At 33.2% G+C, this 17,479-nt stretch overlaps 1 protein-coding gene across 11 annotated transcripts in view; it reads left to right on the top strand.

Moving 5' to 3' along the window:
• Positions 1 to 17,479, top strand: part of SEMA4D (semaphorin 4D) — a 180,941-nt gene that overhangs the window by 126,946 nt on the left and 36,516 nt on the right. For all 11 annotated transcript variants that reach the window (XM_031939345.1, XM_031939337.1, XM_031939304.1 and 8 more), the window contains 6 exons: positions 1,680 to 1,793; positions 2,249 to 2,400; positions 6,012 to 6,187; positions 6,277 to 6,433; positions 7,943 to 8,165; positions 9,091 to 9,206. In XM_031939345.1, the coding sequence (XP_031795205.1) occupies positions 1,680 to 1,793; positions 2,249 to 2,400; positions 6,012 to 6,187; positions 6,277 to 6,433; positions 7,943 to 8,165; positions 9,091 to 9,206 (938 nt within the window). The remainder of the gene's footprint in view (positions 1 to 1,679; positions 1,794 to 2,248; positions 2,401 to 6,011; positions 6,188 to 6,276; positions 6,434 to 7,942; positions 8,166 to 9,090; positions 9,207 to 17,479) is intronic.

Genomic DNA, 17,479 nt, shown 5'->3' with positions numbered 1-17,479 from the left:
TGAATTAAAAGCCAGAATCCTGTAATATATGTTGTTATAAGAAACACATTTGAAGCAGAAAGATACATACAGAGTAAAGGTAAAAGGTGGAGCAGAAGAATCACAGATTAAAGAGATAAGAAAGGTAATTAATATCATAGATTATGAAGAAATATCAATACTAAACAAATATGCATCGAGTGGTATAGCATCAGACTGCTATACCAGACAGCAGCATAACAAAATGGAAAGTAAGAAAACTATTGAACTAATAAACACAACTGAGAGTTAGTTTTATAGGAGCAAAACCCCACAAAATAGATTTGTCAATTTGATTAGAAAAAGGAAAGAGGAGAATCAAGTTATTACTATCAAAAATGAAAAAGGTGAATTTACCACCAATGAAGAGTAAATTAAAGTAATAAGTAGGAGCCATTTTGCCCAATTGTATGTCAGTCTGATAATCTAAGTGAAATGGATGAATATTTACAAAAATATAGATTACCTAGATTAACAGATGAGGAAATAAATTAATTGATCAAATAGTCCCATTTTAGAAAAAGAAATCAAACAAATTATTAATGAACTCCCCAAGAAAAAATCATCAGGGCCAGATGGATTTATAAGTGAATTCTACCAAACATTTAAAGAACAACTAATTCCAGTACTATATAAACTATTTGGAAAAATAGAATAAGAAGCAGTCCTACCAAATTCCTTTTATGACATAGAGATGGTGCTGATACCTAAACCAGGAAGGATCAAAAGAAAGAAAGAAAGAAAATTAGAGAACAATTTCCCTAATGAATATTGATGTAAAAACCTTAAATAAAATAGTAGCTAAGAGATTACCATAATTTATCTGCTGGATAATACACTATGACCAAGTAAGATTTATAACAGGAATGCAGAGCTGGTTCTGTATCAGGAAAACCCATCAGCATAAATGACCATATCAATAACCAAACTAACAAAAATTACATGATTATCTCAATTGATGCAGAAAAAGCATTTGACAATATGCATCATTCATTCCTGTTAAAAGCACTAGAGAGCAAAGGAGTAAATGAAGTTTTCCTTAAAATGATAAATAGTATTTATCTAAAATCATCAGCAAGCATTATATGTAATGGGGGAAAACTGGAAGCATTCTCAGTAAGATCAGGGATGAAACAAGGATGCCCATTATCACCACTACTATTCAATATTGTATTAGAAATTCATTGGTTTTAGCAATAAGAGAAGAAAAATAAATTGAAGGTGTAGAGGGCTGCAGATAGTGGGGGAATTCTGGTTAAGTTATAAAACCCTTTAGCCCAGAGTTCCCCCACTATCTGTGGCCCTCTACATGAAGGAATTAGAGTTTGAAATAAATTATACTCTTTGCAGATGACATGATGGCATACTTAGAGAATCAACTGCAAAAGCTATTAGAAACAATAACTTTAACAAAGTTACAAGTTATAAAATACACCCACATAAATCATTAGCATTTCCAGATGTTATCATCAAAGCCCATCAGCAAGAGATAGAAAGAGAAATCCCATTTAAAATAACTATAGATTATTTAAAATATTTGAGATTCTACTGGCCAAGACAAAGCCAGCAACTATTTGAACATAATTACAAGACATTTTGTTTATTGTGAACCATTTATTGAGTTTGAAATGTTTGTTTTCTTTCTTTCTAACACACTGAAGATGGGGAGCTATACTCTGGAACATCCTACAATTTCCTGGGAAGTGAACCCATCATTTCTCGAAATTCCCCTCAGAGTCCCTTGAGAACAGAATATGCAATTCCTTGGCTTAATGGTAAGAAAATTTTAGGAAACTTGTGATTTTTACTTTATTATTTCCTCGTAATATTTCTAGAAGAGACCAACTTTCATTGGGTTCTTGATTTTGGCTTCCCTTTCTAATTTGATATGGCTAAACAATTTTTACTGATCTTTTTCTTCTTTTTCAATATCACTTTTACTTCTCAATAACTCTTTCCATCCTTAAGATACCCCTTCCTTGTAACACTCTAGCTACTCTCTGAGCTCAAGATTTGCATTCTCAAAACAGTCAGACAATCTTGGACCATTCCCCGCTCCTCCCTTCCATTCCTCCTCCCAGTCTCCTCCCAGCTCTATTTATACACATCTATCGTACAAATCAGAGAATCAAAAAAAAAAAAAAAAAACAAAAAAAAACCCTGTAAACTATTGAATAGAATTAAATTATATATTGTATGTGTGACATTGATTTTTTCTTTGAATCTACAGAACCTAGTTTTGTCTTTGCTGATGTGATCAGAAAAAATCCAGATAATACAGATGGAGATGATGACAAAATCTATTTCTTTTTCACGGAAGTGTCTGTGGAATATGAATTTTTCGGAAAATTATTGATTCCCAGGATAGCTAGAGTGTGTAAGGTGAGATATATCAATAATTTCTCTTTAATTCTGTGAGAAGATATACCTGGAAAGCTATGATCTTAACCCTTAAGATTTTTCAATTAATTTGCAATGTTCAATCGTGGTAAAATTTAGTGATTTTTTTGTGAGAATTATTAAATGTTTGTCTAGCATGATCATTTCTCATGATTAATAACTTTTGATACATTTTGTTTTTTCTTAAAGTTTCCTTAGCTTACAGACTTTAGAAAATGGTTTTCCCTTAAGTCAGTATGCCTGTTTTCTCTAGATGAGAAAAAAATAGTAAATAAAAAATCAAACTACTGTAATCAAAAAAAGTGACCAAAGAATCAGACTTTCTGTTTTAGTATAGTTACTTGTAATTTAACTATTTTATCTCATTGAGGGGTGTGTGTAGGGTGTGTGTGTGAGTATGTCTATAGGTGCATATGTATGCCATAGTCATCAAATTTGCAGATACCATATTGAAGAAAAATAACAAACACACTGGATGACAAGAGTTGGCATCCAAAAGATTTCAGCATTGTGCCAAATCTAATAGGATAAAGTTAAATGGTGCTAAATGTAAAGTCTTATCCTTGGATACAAAAAGCCAATTTCATAAATATAATATGGGAGACTGTGTTTTAGACAGCTGTTTTAAGAGACTGGGGAGTTTCATTGAGTACAAACTAAATATGAGTCAGCTGTGTAATACAGATAAAGTTAATGTGACTTTGGGTTGCATTTAGGGGGTCGTAGTAAAGAGTGTTGAATCAATGTTATGTATAAAGTTCATTTGAAGGAATTGGTTAGGTTTAGCATGAAGAAGAAAAGACGAATGAAATATATTCTCAGTGAATATTTTTAACATCACAGACTTCCAGAAGTCAAAGAGACTATAGAAATGATACAGTTTTAACACTTCTTAAAGTTAAGAAAAGAGAGGACCTGAGGTTAAGTGATTTGCCAATTCCAGACAGATGCTAATGGGAATCTAGCTTCCTGTAGAAAACCAAGTAGCCTTGGTCATACTTTTCAGTACTAAGCAGTATTTCTTTAGTGTTCTCTGGCCAGGAAGAAGAGTAGGAATATTTGAAGGGTTGTGTTTTGAAGGAATTAGACTTGCTTTGTTTGGTCCCAGAGGACAGGAGAGAGAGAGTATAACTGTAAGTTGGAAAAAGGCACTTTTAAGCATGATATCAGAAAAAGAACTTAATTCTTCTTCTTGTTGAGCCAATTCAGTCTTGTGTGATTCTTCATCACCTCATTTGGGGTTTTCTTGGCAAAGATACTGTAGTGATTTGACATTTCTTTCTCCAGCTTATTTTACATATGAGAAAACTGAGGAAAATAGGGAGAAATGATTTGCTCAGGGTCACACAGTAAGTGCCTGAGACCAGATTTGATCTCAACATGATGAGTCTTCCTGACTGATTCAGGCCCAGCATTCTATCCACTGTACTACCTAGCTGCCCTGCAGCTTTCTTAGACCTGAGCAAAAGTGGAAAAGGATGCCTCAAAAAGATACTGGTCTTTTTTAAGAGCAATGCAGATAATATCCAAAAGGGTAACAATAACAGTCTTTTAAGAATTTAAAAATACTCAAAAGGATAAGGAGTCAGTGTTAATTTAAACTTTGAAAAAGCATCTAAGAAACTCAACTTTCTTATCTTTAAGTATAGATAGGATTTCTCCAGGAAAGACTGAGAAAAGTTTTGAGAATACATCAGAATGTTTATTCATTCATCAAACATTTGTCAAGCAACTTTTTCATGTATAGTACCCTGCTAAGCACTGATTGAGATTCAGAGTTTAGAACACCTGAATTTCTGAATTATAAAGTCTATTTAGCTATAATATACAGTATTGCAAGAAGTACATTAGAAAAGTGCAAAATAAAGTGTTCTGTGAAATATTTACTATTTAGTGTTATCAAAGTTTATGTTAGAAGATATTTATGGTTTTTGAGTTATGAATTATAATGTCAGAGAATAAGGAATTAAACATGTAGGTAGTAGTTAATCAGCAGAGACAGAAATAGCATGAAGAGACCTGAGTCCATTTCAGACAGCAACATTCTAAAGAGGAGACAATTCCTTCCTCTAGGAAAAGGGGATTGCTTAGTGCTCTGGCACCAGAATAAGAAGGAGCTGACTGTTAGCCTTTCCCCCCCTCCCACAAGCCTGGAGACCAAAATGCTTGGGATCTACAGAATAAGGGGGGACATTGCCACTATTTGTGATTCTGCTTCCCTCTCTGGCCCCCATATTAAACTCAGCTCTACATCTCCCCGTTCCTCATCCTTTTCTCACTGCTATTTCCACTGAGTCTTCTGGACTTCCCCTCTATTATCCTATCTTAGAAAATATGATTATATTCAGACTTAGCAGACTTCTGTTTTTACTAGCTTTGGGACTTTAAGTCCCCTCTTTTCTGTAAGATCTATGTAAGAAATTTTTAGTGCCCAAGAACTTTTGATGTTGAGAGAGCACCTCAAAAGTTTACAGTACAGTAGAGAAGATACCTACACTTTTAATTTGTAGTTTATCAAGTGGCTGCAGAGCTCAAGGCCTGGGTTCAATCTCAGCTCTGTCACTTACTTATATAACCATGAGCTCATGATTTAACTTGTGTGAGCCTCAATTTCTTAAACTATAAAGTGAGGGTATGGAACTGATCATCTTTAAGCTCTAAAACACAGGACCAGGGCAAGATAGAGGGTTTGAATAGATTGTAGAGGTCATCTAGCCCAATCCCTTCATTTTATGGATGAAGAATTAAAAGGTAACATAGGTGAAAGAACTTAACTTACTGTCACCCAAATGGAATAACCTTAAATCTGAGCATTTTAGGGAATTTTGTTTTGGCCTTTATCTCAGGGATAGCTCTCAGGAAGGGTAGTACACCTGATTAGTCACTTTATATATGTATACATATCCACCAACTGCTGGAATGTATCTTTTCTACTTAGAGTTAGTAGCAAGTGACCAAAAAGAAAAAAAAAGATTGATATTAGAAATAGTTTTGTTGATCATAACCAAGAAACTTAACAATTTACTCTACTTTAGCTTTGAGGAAACCCCAGTAACTCTTAATTGTATTTTATTCCTTAAACTTTTTTTTTATTTTTCTTCTTTTCTTTTCTTTTCTTTTCTTTTCTTTCTTTCTTTCTTTCTTTCTTTCTTTCTTTCTTTCTTTCTTTCTTTCTTTCTTTCTTTCTTTCTTTCTTTCTTTCTTTTTCTCTCTCTCTCTCTCTCTTTCTTTCTTTTTCTTTTCTTTTCTTTTTTTTTTGTGAACAAATAAATGCACCAACCTAAAAGTCATAAGTCTCATTTACTGTTAATATACATGGTCCAAATTGGCAATACAGGGGTAATATGTAAATGGTTTTCAGATTTTATTTGCATTCTTAATATCTTAGAACTGGATTTTTTTTTTTGCTTAACCTAATTAAGACCATTACTACTCATCTGTACTAATTTTCTTGACTGAACTGAATGTTAATATTATAGATTGGCTCCATAGAATCTCTTGAAATATAATACCTAAACCTTTGGAGATGCTTTACAGCTGTTTAATTGAGTTAGAAAATGTATTTATACTTTTTGTTTCCCTTGGGATTTTAGGGGGACCAAGGAGGCTTACGGACTTTACAGAAGAAATGGACCTCCTTCCTAAAAGCCAGATTAATCTGTTCCTTACCAGAGAAAAACTTTATCTTCAATGTGATCAATGATGTTTTTATTCTCAAATCTCCAGATTTAAAAGAACCAGTATTTTATGCAGTTTTCAGTCCACAATTGTAAGTGCTATGAGATAGATTTTTCAGTTTTACCCGTCTAAAATAAGTTATTACTATCAAGAAGAAACAATTTCTTCTTTGTTACCTAGGAATAATGTGGGCCTGTCAGCAGTGTGTGCATACAACATGTCCCTTGTGGAAGAAGTTTTCTCCAAAGGAAAATACATGCAGAGTGCCACTGTGGAACAGTCCCATACAAAGTGGGTTCGTTACAGTGGAGAGATTCCCAAACCTCGACCAGGCGCGGTGAGTAGGGAAAAAGGATAATAAACATAGATTAAGTTTTCTCTTCTTTTATAAAAAGCAAAGTAAATCACTCTATACAAATATGATACCAAGATGAAAAAATCTGCTGATTGCATATTTGATTAACTTGGACATTTTTTATATCCCAATCATTTTATGGATTGGTTTCTGAACAGAAGTGAAATCTATTGTGTGACAAGGAGGACTGATAAATCTGTGATGACTTAACTATTAACATCTTTTCAATATTTTGCCTTTTGATTTGCATGGTGGGAAATTGCCACACAAAAATATTTAGGGCTTATGTAACAAGACAAATAACAAATATACAAATAAATTAAGTTGGCAGAAAATTAAGGTAGAAAATTAAGTTGGAAAATATGAATTATGTAAGATGTGAAAAGGTTGTAGACTATATGGGATCTTTATGCCTGTATAGCATGAATGTGTTGTGTATTAGTCAGTAAGCACTGAAAAAAGTCAGACATCTTAAAAATGAAATGCTTATATCATTATATCTCAATAGGAAAAAAAAACTGATTACCAAGTTGGGAATCATTTCAAAATAAGCTATCTATGTATAAATATATATGTGTAAAATAAATATATGTAGTTAAACTATCAAGAGACATCAATTAAGCTTTTTCTTCTTTTAAATCACCTCAGCACTATAAAGCATCCTCATTGAGACATTAATGCTCAAAAAGTTTTGATCTAGCAGTCCATTTAGGAAAAAAACAAATGGATTAAGGATTCTTAATGTCCAGGGCATGCAACTGAATGGATAGCCTGTAGAGTGGGCCATCAGTAAATATGTCTTGGAAAGACTAACTAGTACCAGAATTGACTAGGAAGGAGAATAACTTTTATAAATTTGCATTGTATTTTTAATGACTCACCCAAAATTTCTTCCTGATGCAAAAAAAAAAATTTTTTTTTTGATAACTCAAGTAATCTGCTGGTGATGGTATATCACTGCAAATTTATATATTTATGTAATTTTCTTCTGAAGCTCACCCAAAAGACATTGGAGTGTTTGACTAGCTATGTTACAATATTTATCACTGGAGAAAGCTCTAAGCTTCACTCAGAGAACTGAGTCATTAAAGTATATTAGATAGATGGTTACCTTTCCCAAAATATTCATTACCTATTTATAGTCATATGTTTTTACTTTGCTTAAGTCAGTGGGCTACAGAAATAAGAAGAGAAAACTTCTTGTTATTGACATCTTTTTCTATATTAGTTTATTTTTTATTCTAATATAAAATCTCCAAGAGTTCATCTAAATTTTAAAAATACTTAATATGTGGATTAATTTATCAAAATGTATTTGGGCTTAGTTAGATTTTTTTTCTAGAAACATAGTATTCTATATTGTATGTGGGAAAACTGGGTCACTAATACATTGTTGGTGTAATTGTGAACTAATCCAAGCATTCTGGAACCACGACTAAAATGACTCAACAACAATAAATTGTGATAATTCTCCTGGATTTTTCTTTATAGTGCATCAACAATGAAGCAAGAGCAGCCAACTACAGTAGCTCCTTGAACTTGCCAGACAAAACACTTCAGTTCGTGAAAGATCATCCTTTAATGGATGACTCTGTGTTTCCAATAACAAATAGACCCAGACTTATAAAAAGAGATGTGAATTACACACAAATTGTGGTTGATAGGATCCAGGCACTTGACAAGACAGTATATGATGTCATGTTCATTAGCACAGGTGAGTTTTCAAGATCCTTTTCAAATACAGTTAGTTCATCCATAGACCAGTAAAATTCTTGAAGAAAAGTGTTACTCCTAGAAAATTTTGATAAAAATTAATTATTGATTAAACAGTATTTAATGAAAACACAGATCATACAATTTCCTAAAATTAGAAAATATTCCCAAGAAATGGCTAAAAAAAGGACGTTTCTAGTTATTACCATACTAGTTTTTCTTAAATAAATAAAAATGTCTTCATAAATACCAGTGCTTTTTAACAATCTACTAAAATATGATAAATTTAGAACATCTCTAGTGGTTTCTATTTTTGAGATCCTATGATAACTTCTGTGGAAAACAAACATAGTGTATTCCCTTTACCAATTGAAGAACAGATTTAATATTGAAAGAAAAACCTAACTCTTAAGCAGATTACTACCTTCATTCCATAACAAAAAAGCTTGAAATTTTGTTGTTGCCAAAGTAGCAATTGGATTATTTTCATCCAGATTTTGTTCATTCTGTAAATTAGTCTTAACTTGGAACACATATTTCTTTTCTAGGTCAAGACACTAACATTTTAAGAATCTCATCTGGCCCAGAGCTCAGAAATAATTTGGTAACATGTATGCTCTTTGAGGCCAGAGATCATTATGTTTTTTACTCTTTGTCCTTAGTAACTAGTGCCTTGTACATAGTGGATGTATATTTGTGGCTTTTTTAAACACCTTTAGTTGAGGTGAAGAAATTGGACTCTCTCCTTTTTATAAAGTATCTAGTATTTGTTGTTTTTTTTTGTTTCTTTGTTTTTTGGGAGGGTTTTGCTGCTAGTGTAGGTAACAGTACCATGTTATAATCATTTCTTTGAGTCTTCAGATGATCCTTAATTCATATCTTCTGTTGGAATTATATCATTGAGATGTTGGCTTTGGCTATTTCAGACACAGGAGCTTTGCACAAAGCAGTCAGCTCTGAAAATGGTATGCATATCATTGAGGAAACTCAACTTTTCCAAGACTTTGAACCAGTTCAGACTCTTCTGCTCTCTTCTAAGAAGGTAAAGACAAAGTTGCATTATAAAACTCGATCAGAACCTTGTTTTAGTTCATATCTTTTATATGGTTGTGATAGAAAAACAATTATTTTGAATTGTTAAGACTCGAATTCTTGTCTCCTAGTGTTACAATCAGAGGACTCATTTTCTTCATGTATAATGAGTCTATCAAGCATTCATTAAATGATTACTATGTCCCAGATACCATGCTAAGTGCTGAGTAATGAAATATAAACAAAAAGAAAGATACCCTCTGCCTTCAAGGAGCTTATATTCTAATGGTTTAAACCATAAAAAAGAGTTGAAAAGAGGGAGGGACACAGGGGTAAAATATACAATTTGGGTTTTGATAAAGTCCTATGGAGAATATTCAGCATTTCATTCTAGAGAGAGAATGAAGGAATCTTTGGCCAGGGCTTTCATCTTAAATGAAGATCCTGGGTGAAAATATCCAATCAGAAGGTGAAAAGCCTTAAAGGAAGTAGTCCAAGATAGAATGAGTTTTCCTGGTGAGGAAATTTCTTGTGTAGATGGGTCAAAAATACAGCCTAGAGAAGAACTTAAAGAATTTTAAAATGAAGTGTTGGTCTAGTTCAGTGTTGCCAAACTATGTTGTTGACATAGAAAACTTCATATTAACATTATTTCGGTTATATTTTGATTTATTTTGTTAAACATTCCCCCATTATATTTTAATCTGGTTCCCAGTTATACTTAAGACTTTTGTATTCTTTTGTACCACAAGTTTGATATTTCTAGTCTAGATGAGCCTTATAGTTGCTTCTAACTTCAAAATGTTTAAGATTCTTAACAGTTCTTAGAATTTTGAGTACTGTATATGAAAAAAATGGGTGAATTCTTGTGAAAACTGATTTCTATAAAAATTTTCCTTGAAAAGTGTAACTTTTTAGTATTAAGAAACAAAGTTTAGAATGCAGTATATAATCTTGGATTGCTGCTTTTTAATCAGTGTTGTACCATAGATTTGGTCATATTGTCTCTAGTAGAACCAATAAAACTAGATTTTATTTCTAGTTATTTGTGTAGAAACTAGTTCCCTCACTAGATTCAAAATATCTATAAAACCCTTGTAAATCCTTTTATTCTACCTATATTATAAAAGTTGTAAAAATCAAGGCAAAAAGTCGATTACCATTTTATGGGAGAAAAATGCCTTTCCCTTGCATACTGTTACTGTTGATTTAGTCTCTAAAGCTCTGCTATGGGTTACTATTACAATAATAGAATAGCAGGAATAGTCAGATTTTCTTATCGGCTTTCTCAGGGTCCGTCTTGACTAGTGGTAAACACTTAAGAAACAAACAAGCAGGCACTAAAGTATAATATGCGTCCATAGAATTAAATCAGAATCACCAATCTTGATGGGATGGAAACCAAACAGTATCCTCATATCATCATAGTTCATTAGCTGCTAAAGAGCCCTCCAACAAGCTTTGGATTGTAATTATGTCAAGGAGAAATGAGGGAGAGTGTGTGGTGGGGTACTATTGTGGCATCCCCAAACCTTGGAATACTAGCAGAATTCTGATAACTGCAGAACCAAACTCACAAACTTTAGGGGAGACTAAAGCACATCCTAATAGATTAACAGATCTCCAAGCTGTCAGCTTTCAGTATTCTGAAAGATAAGGGAACAAACTAAGGCACAAGCAATTCAGTCAGTAATCATTTATTCATGTAATGAGAGACACCCCGCTCAGACTTCTTTTCAATTTTCACCTGGTTCTACTATCTCAGGATTTCTATGATTGTCTTCTCCAACCAGGCCCCAGAATCAAGTACTTTTTTTTCTCTTCCCCCATTTTTCAACTTGCTTTTATGTTTTGTCTTGCCTCATAATATGTAAACTCCTTGAAAAGAGGGACTTCCTCCCTCCCTCCTTCCCCCCCTTCTTCTCCGTCCCTTCCCCTCCCCCCCAGTACTTAACAGATGGTTAATACATCTTATTGACATTTTTATCATGTGTCAGGCATTGATCCAATTTAGGATACAAAATTTTTAAAAAAGATGCCATGTGTGAGGAACAGAGAGGAGAAGTCCAGTCCAGCTAGATCCAAGAATGTGAAAAGAACAATGTCCAGTGATACTGAAAAGATAGGTTGAGACTACTTTGTAAATGGTTTTAAAAACTAAACAGACAAATTTATATTTGTCCTAGAAGCAATAGGAAGCCAATAAAGTTTAATTAGAAGGGTAATATGATCAGACTTGTGTTAAGGGAAAATCACTTTTGCCTTATTGTGCAGGATGAACTGGAGTAAGGAAGGACTTGACTTGGGGGAGACCAATTAGGGGAAAAGAAGCCTACATTATTCTAGGCTAAAAGTAAACTAAGTAATAAAAAAGGAGATGTTTTTGAGAGATGTTACAGAGAACTAAATGAGCGCTATATCCTTGCTGAACACACTTTGGCTGTTCTAAATACCCATTCTCTGCAAAGGAAGACTTAACCAAATTCTGTTAATTGACAGATGTTTTCTGAACATTTCATTTTCTTTAATTCTCAAATCTGAGTTATTAAACCAGCTTTAAAGAAGCCTGGCCTATTACACTCCTTTTCTCTAAGATATTACTGACCATTGTAGATCCTCAGATGAAGCTATACCACCAGCTTCAGTGTCTTGTTACTAGTTTAAGGTCAATTTTTAAGGGATATGTGACATCGGGAACACCCGAGTTAAATGCTTCAGTCTCCTACCATTTGTTTGACATTGGGCAAACTTCCTTCTGACTCTGTTTCATTGTCTATAAAACAGGAATAATAATAATAGCACTTGGCTCACAAAGTTGTTATTAATATCATTATGCTTAAGACAATTTAATGTTTTTTGATCAATTGAATAATTCCCAGGTAAGTAGTAAATTTGAAAGAGCACTATTAATTTTCTCAGGATGATAAGTACATTTCAATTGTGTACAGCATAACTCAAATCAACTAAAATATAAATGAGTTACATTTTTAAAAGATAAGAAGAAACATGAGGAAGAAAAGAATTCAACATGTGGTCTTAAGTCTTTGATGAAAAAATTCAAAAGAATTTATATAGTTTTAAATATACCCATTTCATTGTTAGCATTTATTTTAAGTATTTTTGTAATTTAAATTTACTCTTTTTAAAATTCTGAACATAAGCACATAAGCACATTTCCATATATATACATCAGAATACAAAAAAACCAGGATTGTAAATGAAAAGTCTCCATTTCATACAACTTGATTTTTCTTAAAGAGAAAGTTAATACATTCAACATATTATTTTTTTATAATGTTCTGCTTATATGTGCTTCTTCTGAGCCTCAGTTAGCACATTTTAAAAATCTTTGAATGGCTTTTTTTTTAGCATCTCTGTTGCTTAACTCCATCCCCTAAAAAAAGATATCTAAATAAATAAATAGACTTAGTCACACAGAATATACCTACACAGTGGTAATATCCAAATATGTATGTCTCTGCAACTTGAGTCTCACATCTCTATCAGAAGATACCCAACATACTTCATTTATATGTGTAGGTCACCTTGGAGATATGGTTTATCATTATTTTAAACAGAGTTCTTTCAGTCATTTTTCATTATAATGTTCCTATATAAATTGTTCTCCTGATTCTAGTTTACTTCATTCTAAACCGTTTCATTTTTCCCAAGATTTTCTGTAATTGTCTCTCATAATAATAATTCCATTATAGTCATATAACACATTTTGTTCTTTAGTTTCCAGTTTTTTCTTTTCCTTCTTTTTCTTTTCTTTATATTTTAATTCCCATTCAGGACTAGGAAGTTTGACTTTTGATTATTCCCTGCCTAGTATTATGTTCTCTCTTATCCTCCCACCTTTTTCCTAGCCCCACCTATTTCCCTATTAAATTTGTTTTATTTCTCTATTAAGCCGTGTGTGTGTGTGTGTGTGTGTGTGTGTGTGTTCACATATGTATACAAATGTGTTTATTCTCCTTTATCCAATTCAAAATAAGAATGAGGTTCATCTGATACCTATTCCTTCATCTTTATACTCCATGTTTATTTTCATTTTTAATACACTCTAGTTATGAGAAATAGCAAGTTGCACCCCTTCTCCTTTCTATGCTGTATATTCTTTTTTAATTGTCCTGTTAAAACCCTCAGAACAGAAGGAATACGTAGACTCACCACACACACACACACACACACACACACACACACACACACGCAACTTTCTTTTTCTCCCCTTATTTAACTGCTTTTGAAGACATTGAAGTTCTGCAGAGATACATTTCTTCTACCTCTGTTTACTAGGCATGTTATTCTTGGTTGTAAGTCTGTCTTTTGCTGTTTGAAATATATTTCAGGCTCTCCTAATCTTTATAATAGTAGCTGCCAAGTCTTGTGTCATCCTAACTGTGGTTCATTGTTATTTCAATTCTTTCTTTCTGTCAGACATGGAAGCTCTAGATTTTGGTTATGACAGTCGGGGGCTTTTTATTTTAGGGTTTTTTTTTTTTTCAGGAGGTGATCAGTAGATTCTTTCTAAAGGTACTTTTCCCTCTGCTTCTAATAGATTTGAGCAGTTTTCTTTTAAGATTTCTTGAAATGATAGTGTCTAAGTTTTTTTTTTTTTTTTTTTTTTAATGATTTTCAGTTACTCAAGGATTCCTAAATTCTTTCTTCCTGTCTCATGGAGCCATTGATGTCTCTTTGGTTTATTCTACTTGTCAGTATGTTTGTCACTTAATTTTTTCTTTAATGTTTTTGCTTCATTTCTCCAAAGTACTCTTCCTGTCCTTGTGGAAAATCCATTTTTCCCGTTGGATAATAAATAGCAAGATTGATTAATGGATTAGTCTAAATACACAATATACAGAAGCAAACAAGCCACAGTTTGTTTGATAAACCCAAGATCTCAACTAGTTAGGCAAGAACTCATTATTCAACAAAAACTGTTAGAAAACCTGAACAAGTAGTCTGGCAGAAAAACTAGGCATAAACGAATATCTCAGACAGTATAGCAAGATAAGCTCAAAAAGCATCATGATTTAAACACGCAGAGTGACATCATAAAGAAATTAGTGGAACATGGAAGAAATTAACTGTTAGATCTACGGATAGGGGAAGTGTTTATGACTAAACAAAAAATAGAAAAGTTCACAAGAGATAAAAATATAAAGTTTTAATTACATAAAATTAAAAAAAAATTTACACAAACAAAAGCAGTGCAGCTAAAATGAGAAGAAAAGTTGGAAACTGAGAGAAAAAAAATCTTTACATGAAATTTCTCTCATAAAGGCCTCATTTCTGAGATAGATAGGAAATTATGTCAGGTTTACAAGAAAAAGAGCCTTTTCCCAATTGATTAAATGGTAGCGTTTCAGTGGAGGAAAATGTTAGATATCAACAGCCTTATGACAAATGCTTTTAAAAAGTATTTTAAATCATGATTACAGAAATGCATATTAAAACAAATCTCACACTCATCACATTGGCTGAAACAACAATGACAGGTGCTGTAGGTAATGTGGGGAAACAGGCCCACCAATGCACTGTTGGTAGATTTGCAAGCTAGTGTAATTATTCTTGAAAGAAATTTGGAACAACCCCCCAAAAGTTTTTGAACTATATAATCCCTTTGATCCAATAACACTACTACTAGGTCTATACTTCACAGAAATCAAAGAGGAAAAAAAGAGCCCATATATACAAAAATATTTATAGCAGCTCTTTTTGTGATGGCAAAGAATTGTAAACTGAGGGAATGCTCATCCATTGGAGAATGGCTGAACAAGTTATGGTATGTGAGTAGATAGATGGAACACTATTGTGTTTTAAGATAGGATGGAAATACTTGTATGAGCTGAGACAAAGCGAATTGACCCAAGAGGAAAATTTATATGCTTAACAGCAATATTATTAATATGAATAATAACTGTGATCAATACAATGAACTAACCACAGTTCCAAAAGATTTATATTCATTCATTTATTTATTTATTTATCTCTAGGTAAAGAGTGGATGGATTCAGGATGTAAATTGTATTATTTCTTTTTTCCTTTCCCCTCTTCTTTCTCCTTCTCCCTCTTTCCTTCCCCCTCTCATTCTCCCTTTCCCTTTCTCTCCCTCTTTCTTTCTCTCTTTCCCCCTCCAGTATAGCTAATGTGTGAATTTGACTTATAATACTACATATATTTGTAATAGGGTGCCTTTTTTCTTGTCTTCTCAGTTGGTGGAGAAGAGAGAGGAAGACAGGAATTAACTGAAAAATTTTAAAAATTATTTAAAAATTAAAAATAGGTTAAAAAAGAATAAACTACATTGCACTGATGTACAATAAACAGTTCGTGTCCATAGATATTTTCTAAGTGAGGAATCAAGAGGAGTTTCAGAACAGATTTTTTTTTCCATCACCCTCTTAAGCTCTGGATGCAATGATGCGTAATTCTCATTAAATGACTGCCAAAAGGAGGAAACCACAGAGTTCAGAAAGCTTATCTGTGACATTACATAAATTCTCTTTGGGAATTCTGTGATCTAGACCATACTAAGCACTCCATTTTGGAATATGTGATAGAGAATTAGTATGAAATGGCAAGCAATCATCTGAAATGTGTCTTAGATTTGGGTAAGACAGATTTCAAAGGCTTTAGAGAACAGAGAAGATGCTTTGGCCTGTAAACAGAGCATGTCAACAACATGAGAAGCTCTCAACAATGTGGAGACACATAAAAAAATTTCATCAAAGAGGAAAAGGAAAAATCATTCTAAGAGACTGATTTGCTGCATAAGAAGTTGAGCAATTTAGATTTTTAAAAAAAGATTTGTATATTACCTTTTGGTAGAAAGGGGAATCACAATTACAGAATGTCATATACTCTCGTCACTGTTTTGGTTTTGCTTAAGGACTTCTTTTTTGTGTAAGGACTTTTTGTTAACCAGAGAGGGTTCAGTGAGCAAGTAATGTGTGAGAAAATATCAGTAGCTAAAAAACAAAAGGCATGAATAACATTATTAAAAACACATATTATGCATGTGTGTGATGTGAGTGTATATATGTATACATGTATATATGTATATGTGTATTGTATAGAGAGGGAGAGAGGATGGAGGGATGGAAGCATGGTTAGGTAAGAGAATAATACTCGAGGACACATCTAGGAATAATGGGTGAAAGTTGTAGAGAGGAAAATATAATGAAAAAATTCCTAATGAAATTATCCTAAAGTGCAATATACAATCTTGAGAAGTAATGGATTCCCTTTTACTAAAGTCCTTTAAGCAAAGGTAGTCTTTAAGCAGTTGGTGATAGTATTGTATAGGGGTTTCTAATCCAGTTCATCATGACAAGTCAACAAGCATTTATTAACCACTTACTAAGTACTGGGAATAAAAAGGCAAATATCAGACCCTGCTCTCTAAGGACTTCACAGTCAAATTACATGAAACAGCTATGTACAAACAAGATATATTCATGATAATTTAGAGAAATCTTTGAGAAAAGACAACTTTAAGAAGGATTAGGAAAGTCTTCTTGTAAAGACTGGGGGTTTTAGTTGGGACCTAAAAGAAGTCAGATGGAGAAAGGAGGGAGAGAATTCCCGGCATGCTGGACAGTCAGTTAAAATATCTAGAATTAGAGATGGAATAGCTATTGTAAGGAACAATAAGGAGATCAGTGTCACTGAATCCTAGAATATGTGGAGAGGAGTAAGTGTTAAGAGATCTAGGAATGGAGGATGGGCCAGGTTCAAAGGGTTTTAAAAGCCCAATAGATTTTACATTTGATACTGAAAGTTAGAGGGAACCATTGGAATTTATTGAGTAGGGAAGTAATATGATCAAATCTGTGATTCAGGAAGATCAATTTGACAGGTTGAACAAAGGTGGATTGTAGTGGAAAGAGACTTGAGACAGGGAGACTAAATCTCAGACAACTTCAGTAATGCAAGCATGAGGTGCTGAAGGCTTGCACTAGATGATAACAGTGTTCAGAGCAGAAAAGGAGTCATATACAAAAGATATTGCCAGTACTTTTGCAACAGATATTACATGGGGGTGGGGGGGGGGGGGGGGGGGGGAAGGAGGTGAGCAAGGTTAAGAGTGACTACTTCAACACCTAGATTGCAAGTCTGAGTATCTGAGAATAAACCTCAGTAGTTTTAGAAAGTTAAGAAGAGGGGGAGGGTTTAAGGGGAAATATTGAGGTATGACATTGGAAACATTTGGTTCTAGTTATTTAGTAGGTAATTGGAAATTTGAGACCAGAACTCACAGAAGAGATTAGACCTGGA

The sequence above is a fragment of the Sarcophilus harrisii genome, chromosome 1, assembly GCF_902635505.1.
Source record: "Sarcophilus harrisii chromosome 1, mSarHar1.11, whole genome shotgun sequence".
NCBI lineage: Eukaryota > Metazoa > Chordata > Mammalia > Dasyuromorphia > Dasyuridae > Sarcophilus > Sarcophilus harrisii.
Note: the sequence above shows the minus strand (reverse complement) of the source record. Positions and strands in the feature narration are given on the sequence as shown.